The following is a 16,423-nucleotide window of genomic DNA, read 5'->3' on the forward strand; positions in this document are numbered from 1 at the left end:
ACTGTGGGGGGGGCGCTGTACTGCCTGGTGGCGCTCTACATCGCCGCCCAGCCCCGCAACAAGTGATGCTGCGCTCTGATTGGATGAGAAATCCAGTCCCGGGAACAAGTGATGCTGCTGCGGGTTTAAACGGAGCTCTGCAGGAAACAAACACTTTGTACAGAAAATATTATTAATAAAGTTTTATTTTGTTGTAAATTAAATCTGTCGTCTGTGTGTTCATGTTTTAAAACTAATGAAATATATTTCATGTTTTAAATAAACAGCCCATCACCGTTTGACCCAAAAGGCCAGACTAGATCTGACTCCAGTTAAGGTCACTACACCATATAGAACAATAGATATAACATCCTGTCATATCTATTGTTCTATATCTATGACTACACCATAGATATAGAACAATAGATATAACATCCTGTCATATCTATTGTTCTATATGTATGACTACACCATAGATATAGAACAATAGATATAACATCCTGTCATATCTATTGTTCTATATCTATGACTACACCATAGATATAGAACAATAGATATAACATCCTGTCATATCTATTGTTCTATATATAGAACAATAGATATAACATCCTGTCATATCTATTGTTCTATACTACACCATAGATATAGAACAATAGATATAACATCCTGTCATATCTATTGTTCTATATGTATGACTACACCATAGATATAGAACAATAGATATCACATCCTGTCATATCTATTGTTCTATATGTATGACTACACCATAGATATAGAACAATAGATATCACATCCTGTCATATCTATTGTTCTAGATCTAGAACATGTTAATGTCTTAGATCTAGAACACGTTAATGTCTTAGATCTAGAACACGTTAATGTCTTAGATCTAGAACATGTTACTGTCTTAGATCTAGAACATGTTACTGTCTTAGATCTAGAACATGTTAATGTCTTAGATCTAGAACATGTTACTGTCTTAGATCTAGAACATGTTACTGTCTTAGATCTAGAACATGTTACTGTCTTAGATCTAGAACACGTTACTGTCTTAGATCTAGAACATGTTACTGTCTTAGATCTAGACTGTGTCTTAGATCTAGAACATGTTAATGTCTTAGATCTAGAACATGTTAATGTCTTAGATCTAGAACATGTTAATGTCTTAGATCTAGAACATGTTAATGTCTTAGATCTAGAACATGTTAATGTCTTAGATCTAGAACATGTTAATGTCTTAGATCTAGAACATGTTAATGTCTTAGATCTAGAACATGTTAATGTCTTAGATCTAGAACATGTTAATGTCTTAGATCTAGAACATGTTAATGTCTTAGATCTAGAACATGTTAATGTCTTAGATCTAGAACATGTTAATGTCTTAGATCTAGAACATGTTAATGTCTTAGATCTAGAACATGTTAATGTCTTAGATCTAGAACATGTTAATGTCTTAGATCTAGAACATGTTAATGTCTTAGATCTAGAACATGTTACTGTCTTAGATCTAGAACATGTTAATGTCTTAGATCTAGAACATGTTACTGTCTTAGATCTAGAACATGTTAATGTCTTAGATCTAGAACATGTTAATGTCTTAGATCTAGAACATGTTAATGTCTTAGATCTAGAACATGTTAATGTCTTAGATCTAGAACATGTTAATGTCTTAGATCTAGAACATGTTAATGTCTTAGATCTAGAACATGTTAATGTCTTAGATCTAGAACATGTTAATGTCTTAGATCTAGAACATGTTAATGTCTTAGATCTAGAACATGTTAATGTCTTAGATCTAGAACAACTTAGATCTAGAACATGTTACTGTCTTAGATCTAGAACATGTTACTGTCTTAGATCTAGAACATGTTAATGTCTTAGATCTAGAACACGTTACTGTCTTAGATCTAGAACACGTTACTGTCTTAGATCTAGAACATGTTTCATGATGTTCATCTCTGTGTCTCATCTCTTCTGCTGACCTCAGAGTGATGACCTGAATCTTACCTTTCACTTATTTGCAAAATACATCTGACACAGCGGCTCAGATTACCTGTGTAGAGTGTAATCAGATTACCTTTGTAGAGTGTAATCAGATTACCTTTGTAGAGTGTAATCAGATTACCTGTGTAAAGGGCTTTTCTTGAGACTATTAATAAAGTCTGCATATTAAACAGAGTGAAGTTCAGACAGTTTCAGAATATTTGAAGGACGAGGTCAATTTTACTGGTTATTGGAAATTGTTAAGAAACCTTGTCATTGGTTTGTAAAAATATTCATTTGGCTGCTGTCCACTAAGCGAAGGCTTCTACACACTTTTCCTTTGGAAGCTCCACTGTAATTAATTTCACATAAAACATCAAACATTTGCATTATATCACTTTAACCATCTCTGTGTTCTCTTGTTCTCTGTGTGCCAAGAACATATCCATCATCCATTCATCCAGAACATACAGAACTATTCATCCATTCATCCAGATAAATCATCTTTAGTTCAGTTCCTGTAGAGGAAAATCTGAGAACCAAACAGCTGTTTGTTAAATATATTCAGCTGTCAGCCCCCGCCACCCCCTCTTCTTACTGTTTTATTGGAGGATCAACACAGATTATTGGGGATTATCCCCCCCACAACTACATCCTGATTTCACTGCAGTATTTTACTGTGTGGTATTAGTACTTTTACTGCAGTAATCTGGATACTTCCAGATACAGCGTGTCAAATCAATGGCCCTGTTACCATGGAGACAGTAATGGGATGCTTGAGAGAAGGTGTCACGACAACAGATCACACAAACACACACGTGTATATATATATATATACACGTGTGTGTTTGTGTGATCTACACATATCTCACACACACACACACATATATATATATATATATATATATATATATATATTTTATATACACGTGTGTTTGTGTGATCTACACATATCTACACACACACACACACATATATATATATATATATATATATATATATATATATATATATATATATATATATATATATATATATATATACATACAGGGGGTGACAGTGACTCTGTGACCTCAGCAGTCTGACAGGAAGTTAATTAAAGCTTAATGAGCTCGTCAACATGCAGCCAGACTGTCGTCATGGCAACAGCAAATCGTGTACCACCATCATTCATTAAGAAGAAGAAGAACTCTTAGCTCAAGTTTTTATTCTCTTGTTATTTTATTCTTTTTTTTACTGCATCTTATTTTGAAAAAACTTGTCTTGTGAAGAACTGTAAAATATTATTATTATTATTATTATTATTATTAATACTGATGCACAGAAAGTAATTAAATTAAAACATGTATTTTTTATTTAATTAATTGAAAACAAAATAATATAAAATACTAGAATATTAAAATAATTACATTAAAATAATAATTATAATAATAATAATAATAATAATAATAATAATAAATCTGCGTGCAGTTCCGCTGCTCTCCGGTAGGCGGCGGCCATAGGGCGGCAGCGATGACACCATTATAAACAAGAGAAGAAGAAGAAGCTGTGTTTTGTTTCTGGCGGAAACAGAAGCGGAAGTCCCGGTATTACCACTAGTATTATCAGTTAGTTTTATTAAACTTTAACCCAGAACATAGACAGATATATCTATATAGATAGATATAGAGCTATCTCTATGAGCCCAGGAGAGGAACGATAACAGTTCTCTGATCTCCGAGAGGTAAGACTGTAACACTTCCAGGCTGTAGCCGGTAACTACTCTCACTGTTGTTTACGGTTAGCATTAGCTTAGCCGCTTCCTGTTAGCTCTGAGAAAGGAACCGTTAACGGGTCTCTCCCGCCCGTTACCCGGTACCTGTTACCGTAGCAACGGACCGGAGCCTGTCGGTGATGACTCAGACTAACGGCCGTTAATAACCACCGAAAAACGGCGAAATAAACTAAACTAAACTAAACTAAGTTCCATCCGGGTCCCTGACAGTTTAGCTTCCGCTAAGCTAACGGGTTAGCTCCGCTAAGCTAACGGAAAGTCTAAACTTGTATCATTGTTTACTTATATATTCAGTTATTGTTTAATTTCCCTGAAGCAGTTTAATGATCGTTTTAGTGATTTAGTGATTAATTATTAAAGCTGAGCTGTGGTTAGTTAGTGAGCTAAATGCTAATAATAATAATAATAATAAAATGTATATGTATATGTGTATCTCCAGGTATGTACTACTATCGCTATGACAATGCTGAGGTCAGCTGCTGCTATAAATACCTCATGTTCAGCTACAACATCATCTTCTGGGTGAGTTATTATACCGGCAACTTATTCAACTTATTCAAGTTATTAAAGGCTTACAGATATGGTCTGTCTGTCTGTCTATCTCTCTGCCTCTGTCTGTCTCTCTGTCTGCCTGTCTGTATCTCTGTGTGACTGTCTCTCTGTCTGCCTAACCATTACTGTGTAGTAGTAGTAATATACCAGTTTAACCATTACTGTGTAGTAGTAATACCAGTAGTAGTAATACCAGTTTAACCAGTACTGTGTAGTAGTAATACCAGTTTAACCAGTACTGTGTAGTAGTAATACCAGTTTAACCAGTACTGTGTAGTAGTAATACCAGTTTAACCAGTACTGTGTAGTAGTGAGGAGAGGTCATCGTGGTATAAATGTGATGAATGTTAAAACTGTTTACTTGTTAAACTGACAGAGGGAGTGTCTTCTCTGTTTCCTGTCTGGCAGTAGGCTAACAGGAAGTGATGTCACTGGCATCCTGTGTTGTTGATGAAACAGGAAATGTAAAGTCTTTCTTAATCTGGGTGTGTCTGTGTGTGTCTCTCTCTCTCTCTGTGTGTGTGTGTGTGTGTGTGTGTGTGTGTGTGTGTGTGTGTGTGTGTGTGTGTGTGTGTGTGTGTGTGTTACAGCTGGCGGGAGTGGCCTTCATCGCCGTTGGTTTCTGGGCTTGGAGTGAAAAGGTAAAAAAATGAAAGTGAATAAACAATTTATTTAAAAAAGATGTTTAGAGTTAAATACATTTATATGAACCTGCAGCAAACTAACCCTAAACTAACCCTAGCCCTAAACTAAATGGACAAAATGTAAAATCTCACAACAAATACTAACTCATTTATTTATTTGTTTATTTGTCAGGGACAATGCAGCGAAACATTATTACATAATTATTATTATTATCTCAGTCAAGCCATAAGCGTAGGTGTAGATGTGTTGCATAAAAGGTTTCTAGCCAATAGGCCAATTTTAATAATAATAATAATAATAATAATAGTAGGGCTGTGCTCGATTAAAGAAATTCTTAGTGGACTAACACTCATTCAATTGTTTTGACTAGTTGATTTAATGGACAGATCTGTAAATCTGAGTTTCTCCACTAAGAGTCATGTTAAAGCACTACTTTAATTCTTGTGTTTACCAGAGATGTGCTCGTACGTTTCTTGGAAATAAGTCATTCAGCATGAAAACAGGATCAGACATGACTAATGGACTACAGAGATCTGAGTTGACTAAGACCAGAACCACCTAAGGGAGCAACCCTAAATAATATAATTAAAGCTGCTTTCCCAGGGGCTATTGGCAGACGCAACATCACACGTAGACCACACATTCTAAGTTTCATGTAAATCAAAATAACTTTTGCAAAGATACAACCGTTCCGGTTTCGACACCCACCTACAGGAAGTTGTTCCTCCATAACTTGCGTGTTGTTTTAGCTATCAAAATTCTTATGATAACTTTTTGTCACAGGGGTCCTCCGAGTCTATGTGCAAGTTTTTGTGCCGATCTGACTCACGCCCAGGAGCAGTTAGACAAAGTAGGTTTCCCTTATATCGATATTTTGCCGATTATTGAAATAAAATTAAAACAGCAGAGCTAATGAAGGTAAATGGGAAATATGTCCGCAATGATTAGAGCAAAATATGTGTATTAAATTTGGTGAAGATCGGAGCAACTCTGTCCAAGTTAAGCCCTTCCACGCCAGTGTTTCACATTTCTATTAAATGTTTTCAGTTCAGTTTTTTTGATTTTATTTCAGTTGGTAAATCATTCCAAAAATGGGTCCCTGTCACTGAAAAACATCACTGGCTGAAAGTGGTTTTGCGCCCCACTGCTCCCCTAGTGGCCACTCTCCTTGTGTTTGTTTTGGTCACAAAAGGAAGAAGAAGAGTACGGCGGGAGCTACATTATTTGCGCATTTAAAAGTCTGTTTAAGAAAAGAGAACTTAATAAAGCTATCAACATTTACAATAATAAGAGAAGATATTATGTTACAGTTAATGTTAATGTACATGTTAATCTCCAATATAATGAAATCCATTGATCAGTTTGAGTCATTTAGTTGATGATAAAACAGGTAAAGTTGTGTGATGTCAGCTGGTTAATGTGAATATATTCTAGTGTCTTCTCTCCTCTGGGACAGGAAACTCAAGATCTTTGAGTTGGGGACAAAACAAGACCTTTGAGGCTTTGGGGAACACTGGTCCACATTATAGAGACCCAACAACTAAATCCATTCATCCAGAACATTAACCACACATTCATCCCTCGTGAAGACAATCGTCCTCACACAGTTCCAGCTCTGATTTATTTCAGTAAGAATTTTACACCCGTTACACCAGATTGTGTTGTGGTTTCCAGGGAGTCCTGTTGGATCTGACCCAGGTGACCCGTTTGCATGGATTTGACCCGGTCTGGTTGGTTCTGGTGGTGGGCGGAGTCACCTTCATTCTGGGCTTTGCCGGCTGCGTGGGCGCTCTCAGAGAAAACATCTGTCTGCTGAAGTTTGTACGTTAAAGGATAACCTCGTTTTGTTTCCACCCTGGACTCTGTCTCCATGTTTGTGTGTCTGAGTGTCTGATGGAACAACAATCTGAAAACTGGTCCAGTGTTAAACCAGAACCGAGCTGTAATGTAACCCTACAGGACTAATGTTCAGCAGCAGTTAGAGTCCACTAACAGTTCTGTTGTTGCTGCTGACAGACTCAGATTATTATTCTAAGTGTCTGACAACATTATGGGATGGATCCCTAGAGAGATAGACCTTTTAGTTAAAGAGTAAGATCCTTTTAGTTTAACATGAAACAGCCCCGAAATCACCATCACCAAACTCCACCAGACTCCATGTAAATAATCAGGACTTTTAGCGTGTATAGAGCCAGCATATCTCAACCAGACTCCATGTAAATAATCAGGACTTTTAGCGTGTATAGAGCCAGCATATCTCAACCAGACTCCATGTAAAAATAATCAGGACTCCTTAATCAGGACTTTTATAGAGCCAGCATATCAACCAGACTCATGTAAATAATCCACCAGACTCCATGTAAATAATCAGGACTTTTAGCGTGTATAGAGCCAGCATATCTCCACATGTAAATGGGTGAATTAAGGTTTTATTTCAACCAAACCAGAGTGGTGATTGTTGGAACAGTGGAAAGATGAACCAAGACGGCTTTTGATAGTTTTATTAAGTTTCTGTTTTTCTAAAGATTGTACATTTAAAAACTATCTTGCTCTGTGTTTTCTTCTGCGTTCACGCGGTCCTTGTGTGTGTCTCGTTCAGTTTTCGGGCGTGATCGGCTTCATCTTCATCCTTGAGCTGACGGTGGCGGTGCTGGCCGTGGTGTTTCAGAGTCAGGTCAGAGAATGGATCAACGACTTCTTCCTGGCTAACGTCAGAGGCTACCGAGACGACATCGACCTGCAGAACCTCATCGACTCTCTGCAGAGGATGGTAACGCTTTAACATCTCAACTAAAGGGTCTCACAGCATGGTGTCATACTTTAGGATGGTCCCCTCACACTTTAACATCTCAACTAAAGGTCCCCAACACTACAACATGATGTCATACTTTAGGATGGTCCCATCACACTTTAACATCTCAACTAAAGGTCCCCAACACTACAACATGATGTCATACTTTAGGATGGTCCCATCACACTTTAACATCTCAACTAAAGGTCCCCAACACTACAATGATGTCATACTTTAGGATGGTCCCATCACACTTTAACATCTCAACTAAAGGTCCCCAACACTACAACATGATGTCATACTTTAGGATGGTCCCATCACACTTTAACATCTCAACTAAAGGTCCCCAACACTACAACATGATGTCATACTTTAGGATGGTCCCATCACACTTTAACATCTCAACTAAAGGTCCCCAACACTACAGCATGATGTCATACTTTAGGATGGTCCCATCACACTTTAACATCTAAACTAAAGGTTCTCACAGCATGGTGTCATACTTTAGGATGGTCCCATCACACTTTAACATCTAAACTAAAGGTCCCCAACACTACAGCATGATGTCATACTTTAGGATGGTCCCATCACACTTTAACATCTAAACTAAAGGTCCCCAACACTACAGCATGATGTCATACTTTAGGATGGTCCCATCACACTTTAACATCTAAACTAAAGGTCCCCAACACTACAGCATGATGTCATACTTTAGGATGGTCCCATCACACTTTAACATCTAAACTAAAGGTCCCCAACACTACAGCATGATGTCATACTTTAGGATGGTCCCATCACACTTTAACATCTAAACTAAGGGTCCCCAACACTACAGCATGATGTCATACTTTAGGATGGTCCCCTCACACTAACATCTCAACTAAAGGTCCCCAACACTACAGCATGATGTCATACTTTAGGATGGTTCCCTCACACTAACCTCTCAACTAAAGGTTAACTCTCTGTTAAACCTTTACTCTCTGATCTTTATATTCATCTGTGTACCAGACCACTGCTTATATATAAATATATCTGTGTGTTTCTGTGTACCAGAACCACTGCTGCGGCGCCCAGGAACCAGACGACTGGGACCAGAATGTTTATTTCAGCTGTAACGGGACTCATCGCAGCAGAGAAAAGTGTGGCGTTCCTTTCTCCTGCTGCATCACGGACCCCGCGGTCAGTTTACCTCACTCACTCACACATATATACATATATAACCCATCTACACTCACACATATATACATATATAACCCATCTACACTCACACATATATACATATATAACCCATCTACACTCACACATATATATATATATAACACATCTACACTCATCACATATATACATATATAACCCATCTACACTCACACATATATACATATATAACCCATCTACACTCACACATATATACATATATAACCCATCTACACTCACACATATATACATATATAACACATCTACACTCACACATATATACATATATAACCCATCTACACTCACACATATATACATATATAACCCATCTACACTCACACATATATATATATATAACACATCTACACTCACACATATATACATATATAACCCATCTACACTCACACATATATACATATATAACCCATCTACACTCACACATATATACATATATAACCCATCTACACTCACACATATATACATATATAACCCATCTACACTCACACATATATACATATATAACCATTCTACACTCACACATATATACATATATAACCCATCTACACTCACACATATATACATATATAACCCATCTACACTCACACATATATACATATATAACCATTCTACACTCACACATATATACATATATAACCCATCTACACTCACACATATATACATATATAACCATTCTACATTCACACATATATACATATATAGCCATTCTACACTCACACATATATACATATATAACCATTCTACACTCACACATATATACATATATAACCCATCTACACTCACACGTATATATATATATAACCATTCTACACTCACACATATATACATATATAACCATTCTACACTCACACATATATACATATATAACCATTCTACACTCACACATATATACATATATAACCATTCTACACTCACACATATATACATATATAACCCATCTACACTCACACATATATACATATATAACCCATCTACACTCGCACATATATACATATATAACCCATCTACACTCACACATATATACATATATAACCCATCTACACTCACACATATATACATATATAACCATTCTACACTCACACATATATACATATATAACCATTCTACACTCACACATATATACATATATAACCATTCTACACTCACACATATATACATATATAACCCATCTACACTCACACATATATACATATATAACCCATCTACACTCACACATATATACATATATAACCATTCTACACTCACACATATATACATATATAACCCATCTACACTCACACATATATACATATATAACCATTCTACATTCACACATATATACATATATAGCCATTCTACACTCACACATATATACATATATAACCCATCTACACTCACACATATATACATATATAACCATTCTACACTCACACATATATACATATATAACCCATCTACACTCACACGTATATATATATATAACCATTCTACACTCACACATATATACATATATAACCATTCTACACTCACACATATATACATATATAACCATTCTACACTCACACATATATACATATATAACCATTCTACACCCACACATATATACATATATAACCCATCTACACTCACACATATATACATATATAACCCATCTACACTCGCACATATATACATATATAACCATTCTACACTCACACATATATACATATATAACCATTCTACACTCACACATATATACATATATAACCATTCTACACTCATATATATATACCTTCTCATTCAAATGTGTTTCCTTCTATTTTCATGACTATTTACATTGTAGATTCTCACTGAAGGCATCAAAACTATGAATGAACACATATGGAATTATGTACTTAACAAAAAAGTGTGAAATAACTGAAAACATGTCTTATATTTTAGATTCTTCAAAGTAGCCACCCTTTGCTTTTTTATTAATAAGGGAAATAATTCCACTAATTAACCCTGACAAAGCACACCTGTGAAGGTAAAACCATTTCAGGTGACTACCTCATGAAGCTCATTGAGAGAACACCAAGGGTTTGCAGAGTTATCAAAAAAAGCAAAGGGTGGCTACTTTGAAGAATCTAAAATATAAGACATGTTTTCAGTTATTTCACACTTTTTGTTAAGTACATAATTCCATATGTGTTCATTCATAGTTTTGATGCCTTCAAAGTAAATATAATAAATAAAGAAACACGTTGAATGAGAAGGTGTGTCCAAACTTTTGGCCTGTACTGTGTGTGTGTGTGTGTGTGTGTGTGTGTGTGTGTGTGTGTGTGTGTGTGTGTGTGTGTGTGTGTGTGTGTGTGTGTGTGTGTGTGTGTGTGTGTGTGTGTGTGTATATATATATATATATATATATATATATATATATATATATATATATATATATATATATATATATATATATATATATATATATATATATACTATATATGTAGTCACCGTGGTTACAAAACAACGTTGTTGAGGTTAACGGAGTGTGTGTTTGTGTGTTTCAGGACATACCAGGAGTGGTGAACACTCAGTGTGGCTACGACGTCAGAAACAGACCCAAGGTGAGATCCCTTCCTGTTCTGTGACTGTAACTTCCTGTTTGAACAGACAAGGGACAGCAGTTTTTCTCAAATGGTGGTATGTGCACCACTAGGGGTACTCTGGAGTACTGCAGGGGGTACATGAGATATTTAACAAAATGTTTAATAGTTACAAGGCTGTTGTCCAGAACATTGTTCCTCTTTATGTAAAAAAAATTTGTGTCTCCTTCTTTGGACCTAATCTATCCTTCCTTCCTTCTACTGTCCTACTTTTTACAAGTTTCTCGCTTTTTTCGAAGTTATGTCACTGTTTTTTGAAGTTTTTGATACTATTTTTGACCTATTCTTGCGTTCCTTCTTTGTACCATCTTTTTCCAAAGTTTTTTATTTTTTATTTTTTTACAGTTTTTGTCTCCTTTCTCATTAGCATTTAAATGTTTTTTTCAGTTACAAGGCTGTTGTTTAGTAAATCATTCGCTGACAGTGTTGTAATGTTCCTCTTTATATAGACTTTTTTTTCTACCAAAAATGATTAGCGCTGGTCAGGGGGTACTTGGCTTAAAGAAACAATTCAAAAGGAGAACATTATTGAAAAAAGTTTGAGAAACACTGTTCTAAAGGGTCAGGTGAGAGGATCTCTAAAGGGTCAGGTGATCTCTAAAGGGTCAGCTGAGAGGGTCTCTAAAGGGTCAGGTGATCTCTAAAGGGTCAGGTGAGAGGGTCTCTAAAGGGTCAGGTGAGAATGTTGTGTTAATATTGTGTAAATGTTGTGTTAATGTTGTATATCTGCAGAGGGAGTGGAGCATTATGTTAATGTTGTGTTAATGTTGTGTAATGTTGTGTAAATGTTGTATATCTGCAGAGGGAGTGGAGCATTGTGTTAATGTTGTTTTAATGTTGTGTTAATGTTGTTTAATGTTGTGTGTCTGCAGAGGGAGTGGCCCAGTCATATCTTTACTAAAGGCTGCATTGCTGCGTTGGAGGACTGGTTACCTGGAAACCTCTACACCGTGGCCATCGTCTTCATCGTCATCTCTCTGCTGCAGGTACTAATACACACATTATACTACTATAATACTATACTAATACTGTCTCAGTACACCGTGGCCATCGTCTTCATAGTCATTTCTCTGCTGCAGGTACTAATACACACAATATACTACTATAATACTACCATATACCATACTAATACTTTGTCAGTACAAAGCACAGGTACTAATACATGTTATACAATACTATATACCATACTTATACTCTTGTCAGTACACAGCACAGGTACTAATATACGTATTATACTACTATAATACTATAGACCATACTAATACTCTAATACTAATGTCTCACCCTGTCAGGGTCCCGACCACCCTGTCAGGGTCCTGATCACCCCGTCAGTGGTCCTGACCACCCCATCAGTGGTCCTAATCACCCCGTCAGGGTCCCGACCACCCGTAAGGGTCCTAATCACCCCGTCAGTGGTCCTAATCACCCCGTCAGTGGTCCTAATCACCCCGTCAGGGTCCTGACCACCCGTAAGGGTCCTGACCACCACGTCAGTGGTCCTAATCACCCCGTCAGGGTCCTGACCACCCCGTCAGTGGTCCTGACCACCCCGGTCAGGGTCCTGACCACCCTGTCAGGGTCCTGACCACCCCGTCAGTGGTCCCAACCACCCTGTCAGGGTCCTGACCACCCCGTCAGTGGTCCCAATCACCCCGTCAGTGGTCCTAATCACCCCGTCAGTGGTCCTAATCACCCCATCAGGGTCCTGACCACCCCGTCAGTGGTCCTAATCACCCTGTCAGGGTCCTGACCACCACGTCAGGGTCCTGACCACCCTGTGTTGAGAAATCTCTAAAAGACATGTTCGTTCTGATTTCTGGAGGAAGGAGGAGAGGCTGGGGTCAAATTGAAAGTTAAGCAAAAGGTTTAATGAAATTGCATGAAAATGACAAGACAAAACATATACACTGCAAACATGCTTCCCCTTTCGGGTCACAGTTCGCAGTCCCGTGACATGACAAAACAAATGTTACACTGCAGCTGACAGCGGACTGAATCCATGCATCTCCTTGTGGAGTCACATCGAAACAGTCTCGAATCTTTCCCCTGCTCCCACATTTATTCCTGTCTCTCAGGATAAGGACACACCTCTGAATTTCAAGTCACAGACTAAAGTTGTTTATCATGGAAGTGTTGATTATATTCAAGTTTACAGAGTTTGCATTTCCTTTGTTCTAACCCAGACTTGGCACCAGGAGGTTGGAGACTCAAAGAGACGTTCCTCTTCCTATGTTAATAGTTGGTTTTAACCTAATCAATTTAACCAAAGACAGGAAGAGAGGGGGAGAAAAAGGGTCTATCTTTACCTATTGTTTACAGAGACAAAAGGTGGTGATTGTGATAACCAGACCAGTCTGGACCTATTCTTTACATTCCTATTTTCATAACCCGGTTACAGCATACAATTTATTACTTAAAACATAAAACATACATAGTTATTAAAATCAACATTGTTACAACTTTATTTAACTCAACACCTGTCAGGGTCCTGACCACCCCGTCAGTGGTCCTGACCACCCCGTCAGGGGGTCCTGGCCACCCCGTCAGGGGTCCTGATCACCCCATTGGGGGTCCTGTCGGTGGTCCTGACCACCCCGTTAGGGTCCTGATCACCCCGTCAGGGGTCCTGATCACCCCGTTAGGGTCCTGACCACCCCATCGGGGGTCCTGTCGGTGGTCCTGACCACCCCGTCGGGGGTCCTGTCGGTGGTCCTGACCACCCCGTTAGGGTCCTGATCACCCCGTCAGGGGTCCTGATCACACCGTTAGGGTCCTGACCACCCCATCGGGGGTCCCGTCGGGGGTCCTGACCACCCCATCGGGGGTCCTGTCGGTGGCCCTGACCACCCCGTCGGGGGTCCTGACCACCCCATCGGGGTTGTATTCTCTATAATGACTGCCTAGCTCTTATTACACGGCTACTTACCAAATAATTCAATAATCAAGAAACTATTGTATTGCTTCTTCTAAAGAAAATAGTCTGTTCTGTCTCTACAGTTGGAATTCTGAATCCATAGCAACGTAAACTCTGTAGCTGTTTAATGTAACTTTCCGTCTGTCACTCAACACCACAGTATTCAGTGTGTGTAGTTCTCTGATGTGTGTGTGTGTGTGTGTGTGTGTGTGTGTGTGTGTGTGTGTGTGTGTGTGTGTGTGTGTGTGTGTGTGTGTGTGTGTGTGTTTCCTGTGATCAGATGGTGGGGATCTACCTAGCCCGGACTCTGATCTCTGACATCGAGAAGTCCAAATTCCCCTACTGAGACCACGTGACGGGGGCGGAGCCTAACCCTGCAGGGGCGGAGCCTAATCCTGCAGGGGCGGAGCCTAACCATACAGGGGCGGAGCCTACCATGCAGATATTATTGGACCAAGTATCTTCAGTCAGACGTGCCTTCTTCTTCTTCTTCTTCTTCTTCTTCTTCTCCTCTTCCTGTCATCAGTTCGCTGCTCTCCTGATGATGCTGTTGTCATGGTGACTGAGAACCTGTCTCCTTGACAACGTGTTATATTGTGTTTCTGCACCAGACTGCCTTCACTTCTGTTAAAGAACAAGCTGTTTACTGTTCAGTGCCTCAAATCATCTCCTTCTTCTTCATCATCATCACCACCATCATCATCATCATGTCATCATTAATGAATCAATCGTTGTTTAAACTGTGTTGTGATGTGTTGCGCTCTCATTGGCTGAGAGGCTGTCTATCAGAAACCACAGAAGAAGAGTCAGAGCTGCCGATCCGAACCAGAAACCAGATTTATCTCCAATAATTCAGATTTATCGCCAATAATTCAGATTTATTCTCCAATTATTCAGATTTATTATGTTTCTTTATCTGTATTCAGATGTTTGAGTTTAGGCATCCAGCTCATTGGTCAGGGCATGTAAGCCCCGCCCACACACCCGCCCGACCAATCAGGAGTCAGCTGGCCAGTTAAATTGACCAAAACGTAGAAAGTGGGCGGGAGTTACAGATGTTTGATTGAATATGACGACTTTATCGACACTGGATTCCTGTTAACGAGCTTTGAATAAATAAAGGTTTGTGTTGAAATGTTTTGTATTAATAAAGATTTCAGGATCTTTGAGCCAATCAGAAGAAGCCTTAACTTTCTGCTTTTCCTGTTCCTGATTTAATTTGAGTTTTTGTTTAATTCTGAAGGGATTCTGTTTTTATAAAAGTGTATTTTATGTCTTTTTATATTCATCAAAATAAAGTTTGGTCTGAGTTGTTTAAAATGTTTTGTTTATTTAAGTTCAAACAAAACAAACTTTATTAAAACGTGTTCATATTTTAAGGGTTTTAGTTAATTATATTAATCAAGTTTATTTGCATATTTTCACAAATAAGTCCATCCATGGTACATAATGATGACGACATCCATCGTACATAATGATGACGACATCCATGGTACATGACGACATCATGGTACATAATGATGACCTCATCCATGGTACAGAATGATGACATAACAAACTTAAGAAGAAAGATGGAAGGTAATATATTATTAATAATATATTATTAATAATATAATATATTAAATCTAAACGTATGTTTCACCAGCAGAAACATTTAGACAATAGAGGCAAAGTCCTGCCCCTTCCTGTTTACCTCATGGACCCTAATTAGAATAAATATACCTGGTAGTAAACATAGACACATACACAGAGACACACTTATTTGATATATACACATATATATATATATATATATATATATATATATATATATATATATATATATATATATATATATATATATATATATATGTATATATATATATATATATATATATATATATATATATATATATATATATATATATATATATATATATATATATATATATGTATATAATATAGAATGCCAAATACAATGCACATGGAAGCGG

At 37.6% G+C, this 16,423-nt stretch overlaps 2 protein-coding genes across 2 annotated transcripts in view; both read left to right on the forward strand.

Annotated features, from left to right (window-relative positions):
• Positions 1-203, forward strand: part of LOC114572246 (cytochrome c oxidase subunit 7A-related protein, mitochondrial) — a 3,942-nt gene extending 3,739 nt beyond the window's left edge. The window contains exon 3 of the mRNA XM_028603773.1: positions 1-203. This exon is cut by the window's left edge and continues 75 nt beyond it. Within this exon, the coding sequence (XP_028459574.1) occupies positions 1-66 (66 nt within the window). The 3' untranslated portion in view covers positions 67-203.
• A 3,299-nt stretch (positions 204-3,502) lies between these two features.
• Positions 3,503-15,770, forward strand: tspan14 (tetraspanin 14). The gene is made up of 9 exons (XM_028603278.1): positions 3,503-3,685; positions 4,176-4,258; positions 4,879-4,929; positions 6,608-6,754; positions 7,533-7,703; positions 8,778-8,903; positions 11,441-11,497; positions 12,409-12,522; positions 14,731-15,770. The coding sequence occupies exons 2-9, from the start codon at positions 4,178-4,180 to the stop codon at positions 14,794-14,796; spliced, it is 813 nt and encodes a 270-aa protein (XP_028459079.1). The 5' UTR covers positions 3,503-3,685; positions 4,176-4,177; the 3' UTR covers positions 14,797-15,770.
• The last annotated feature ends 653 nt before the right edge of the window (positions 15,771-16,423 follow it).

Source organism: Perca flavescens, chromosome 17 (assembly GCF_004354835.1).
Source record: "Perca flavescens isolate YP-PL-M2 chromosome 17, PFLA_1.0, whole genome shotgun sequence".
Lineage (NCBI taxonomy): Eukaryota > Metazoa > Chordata > Actinopteri > Perciformes > Percidae > Perca > Perca flavescens.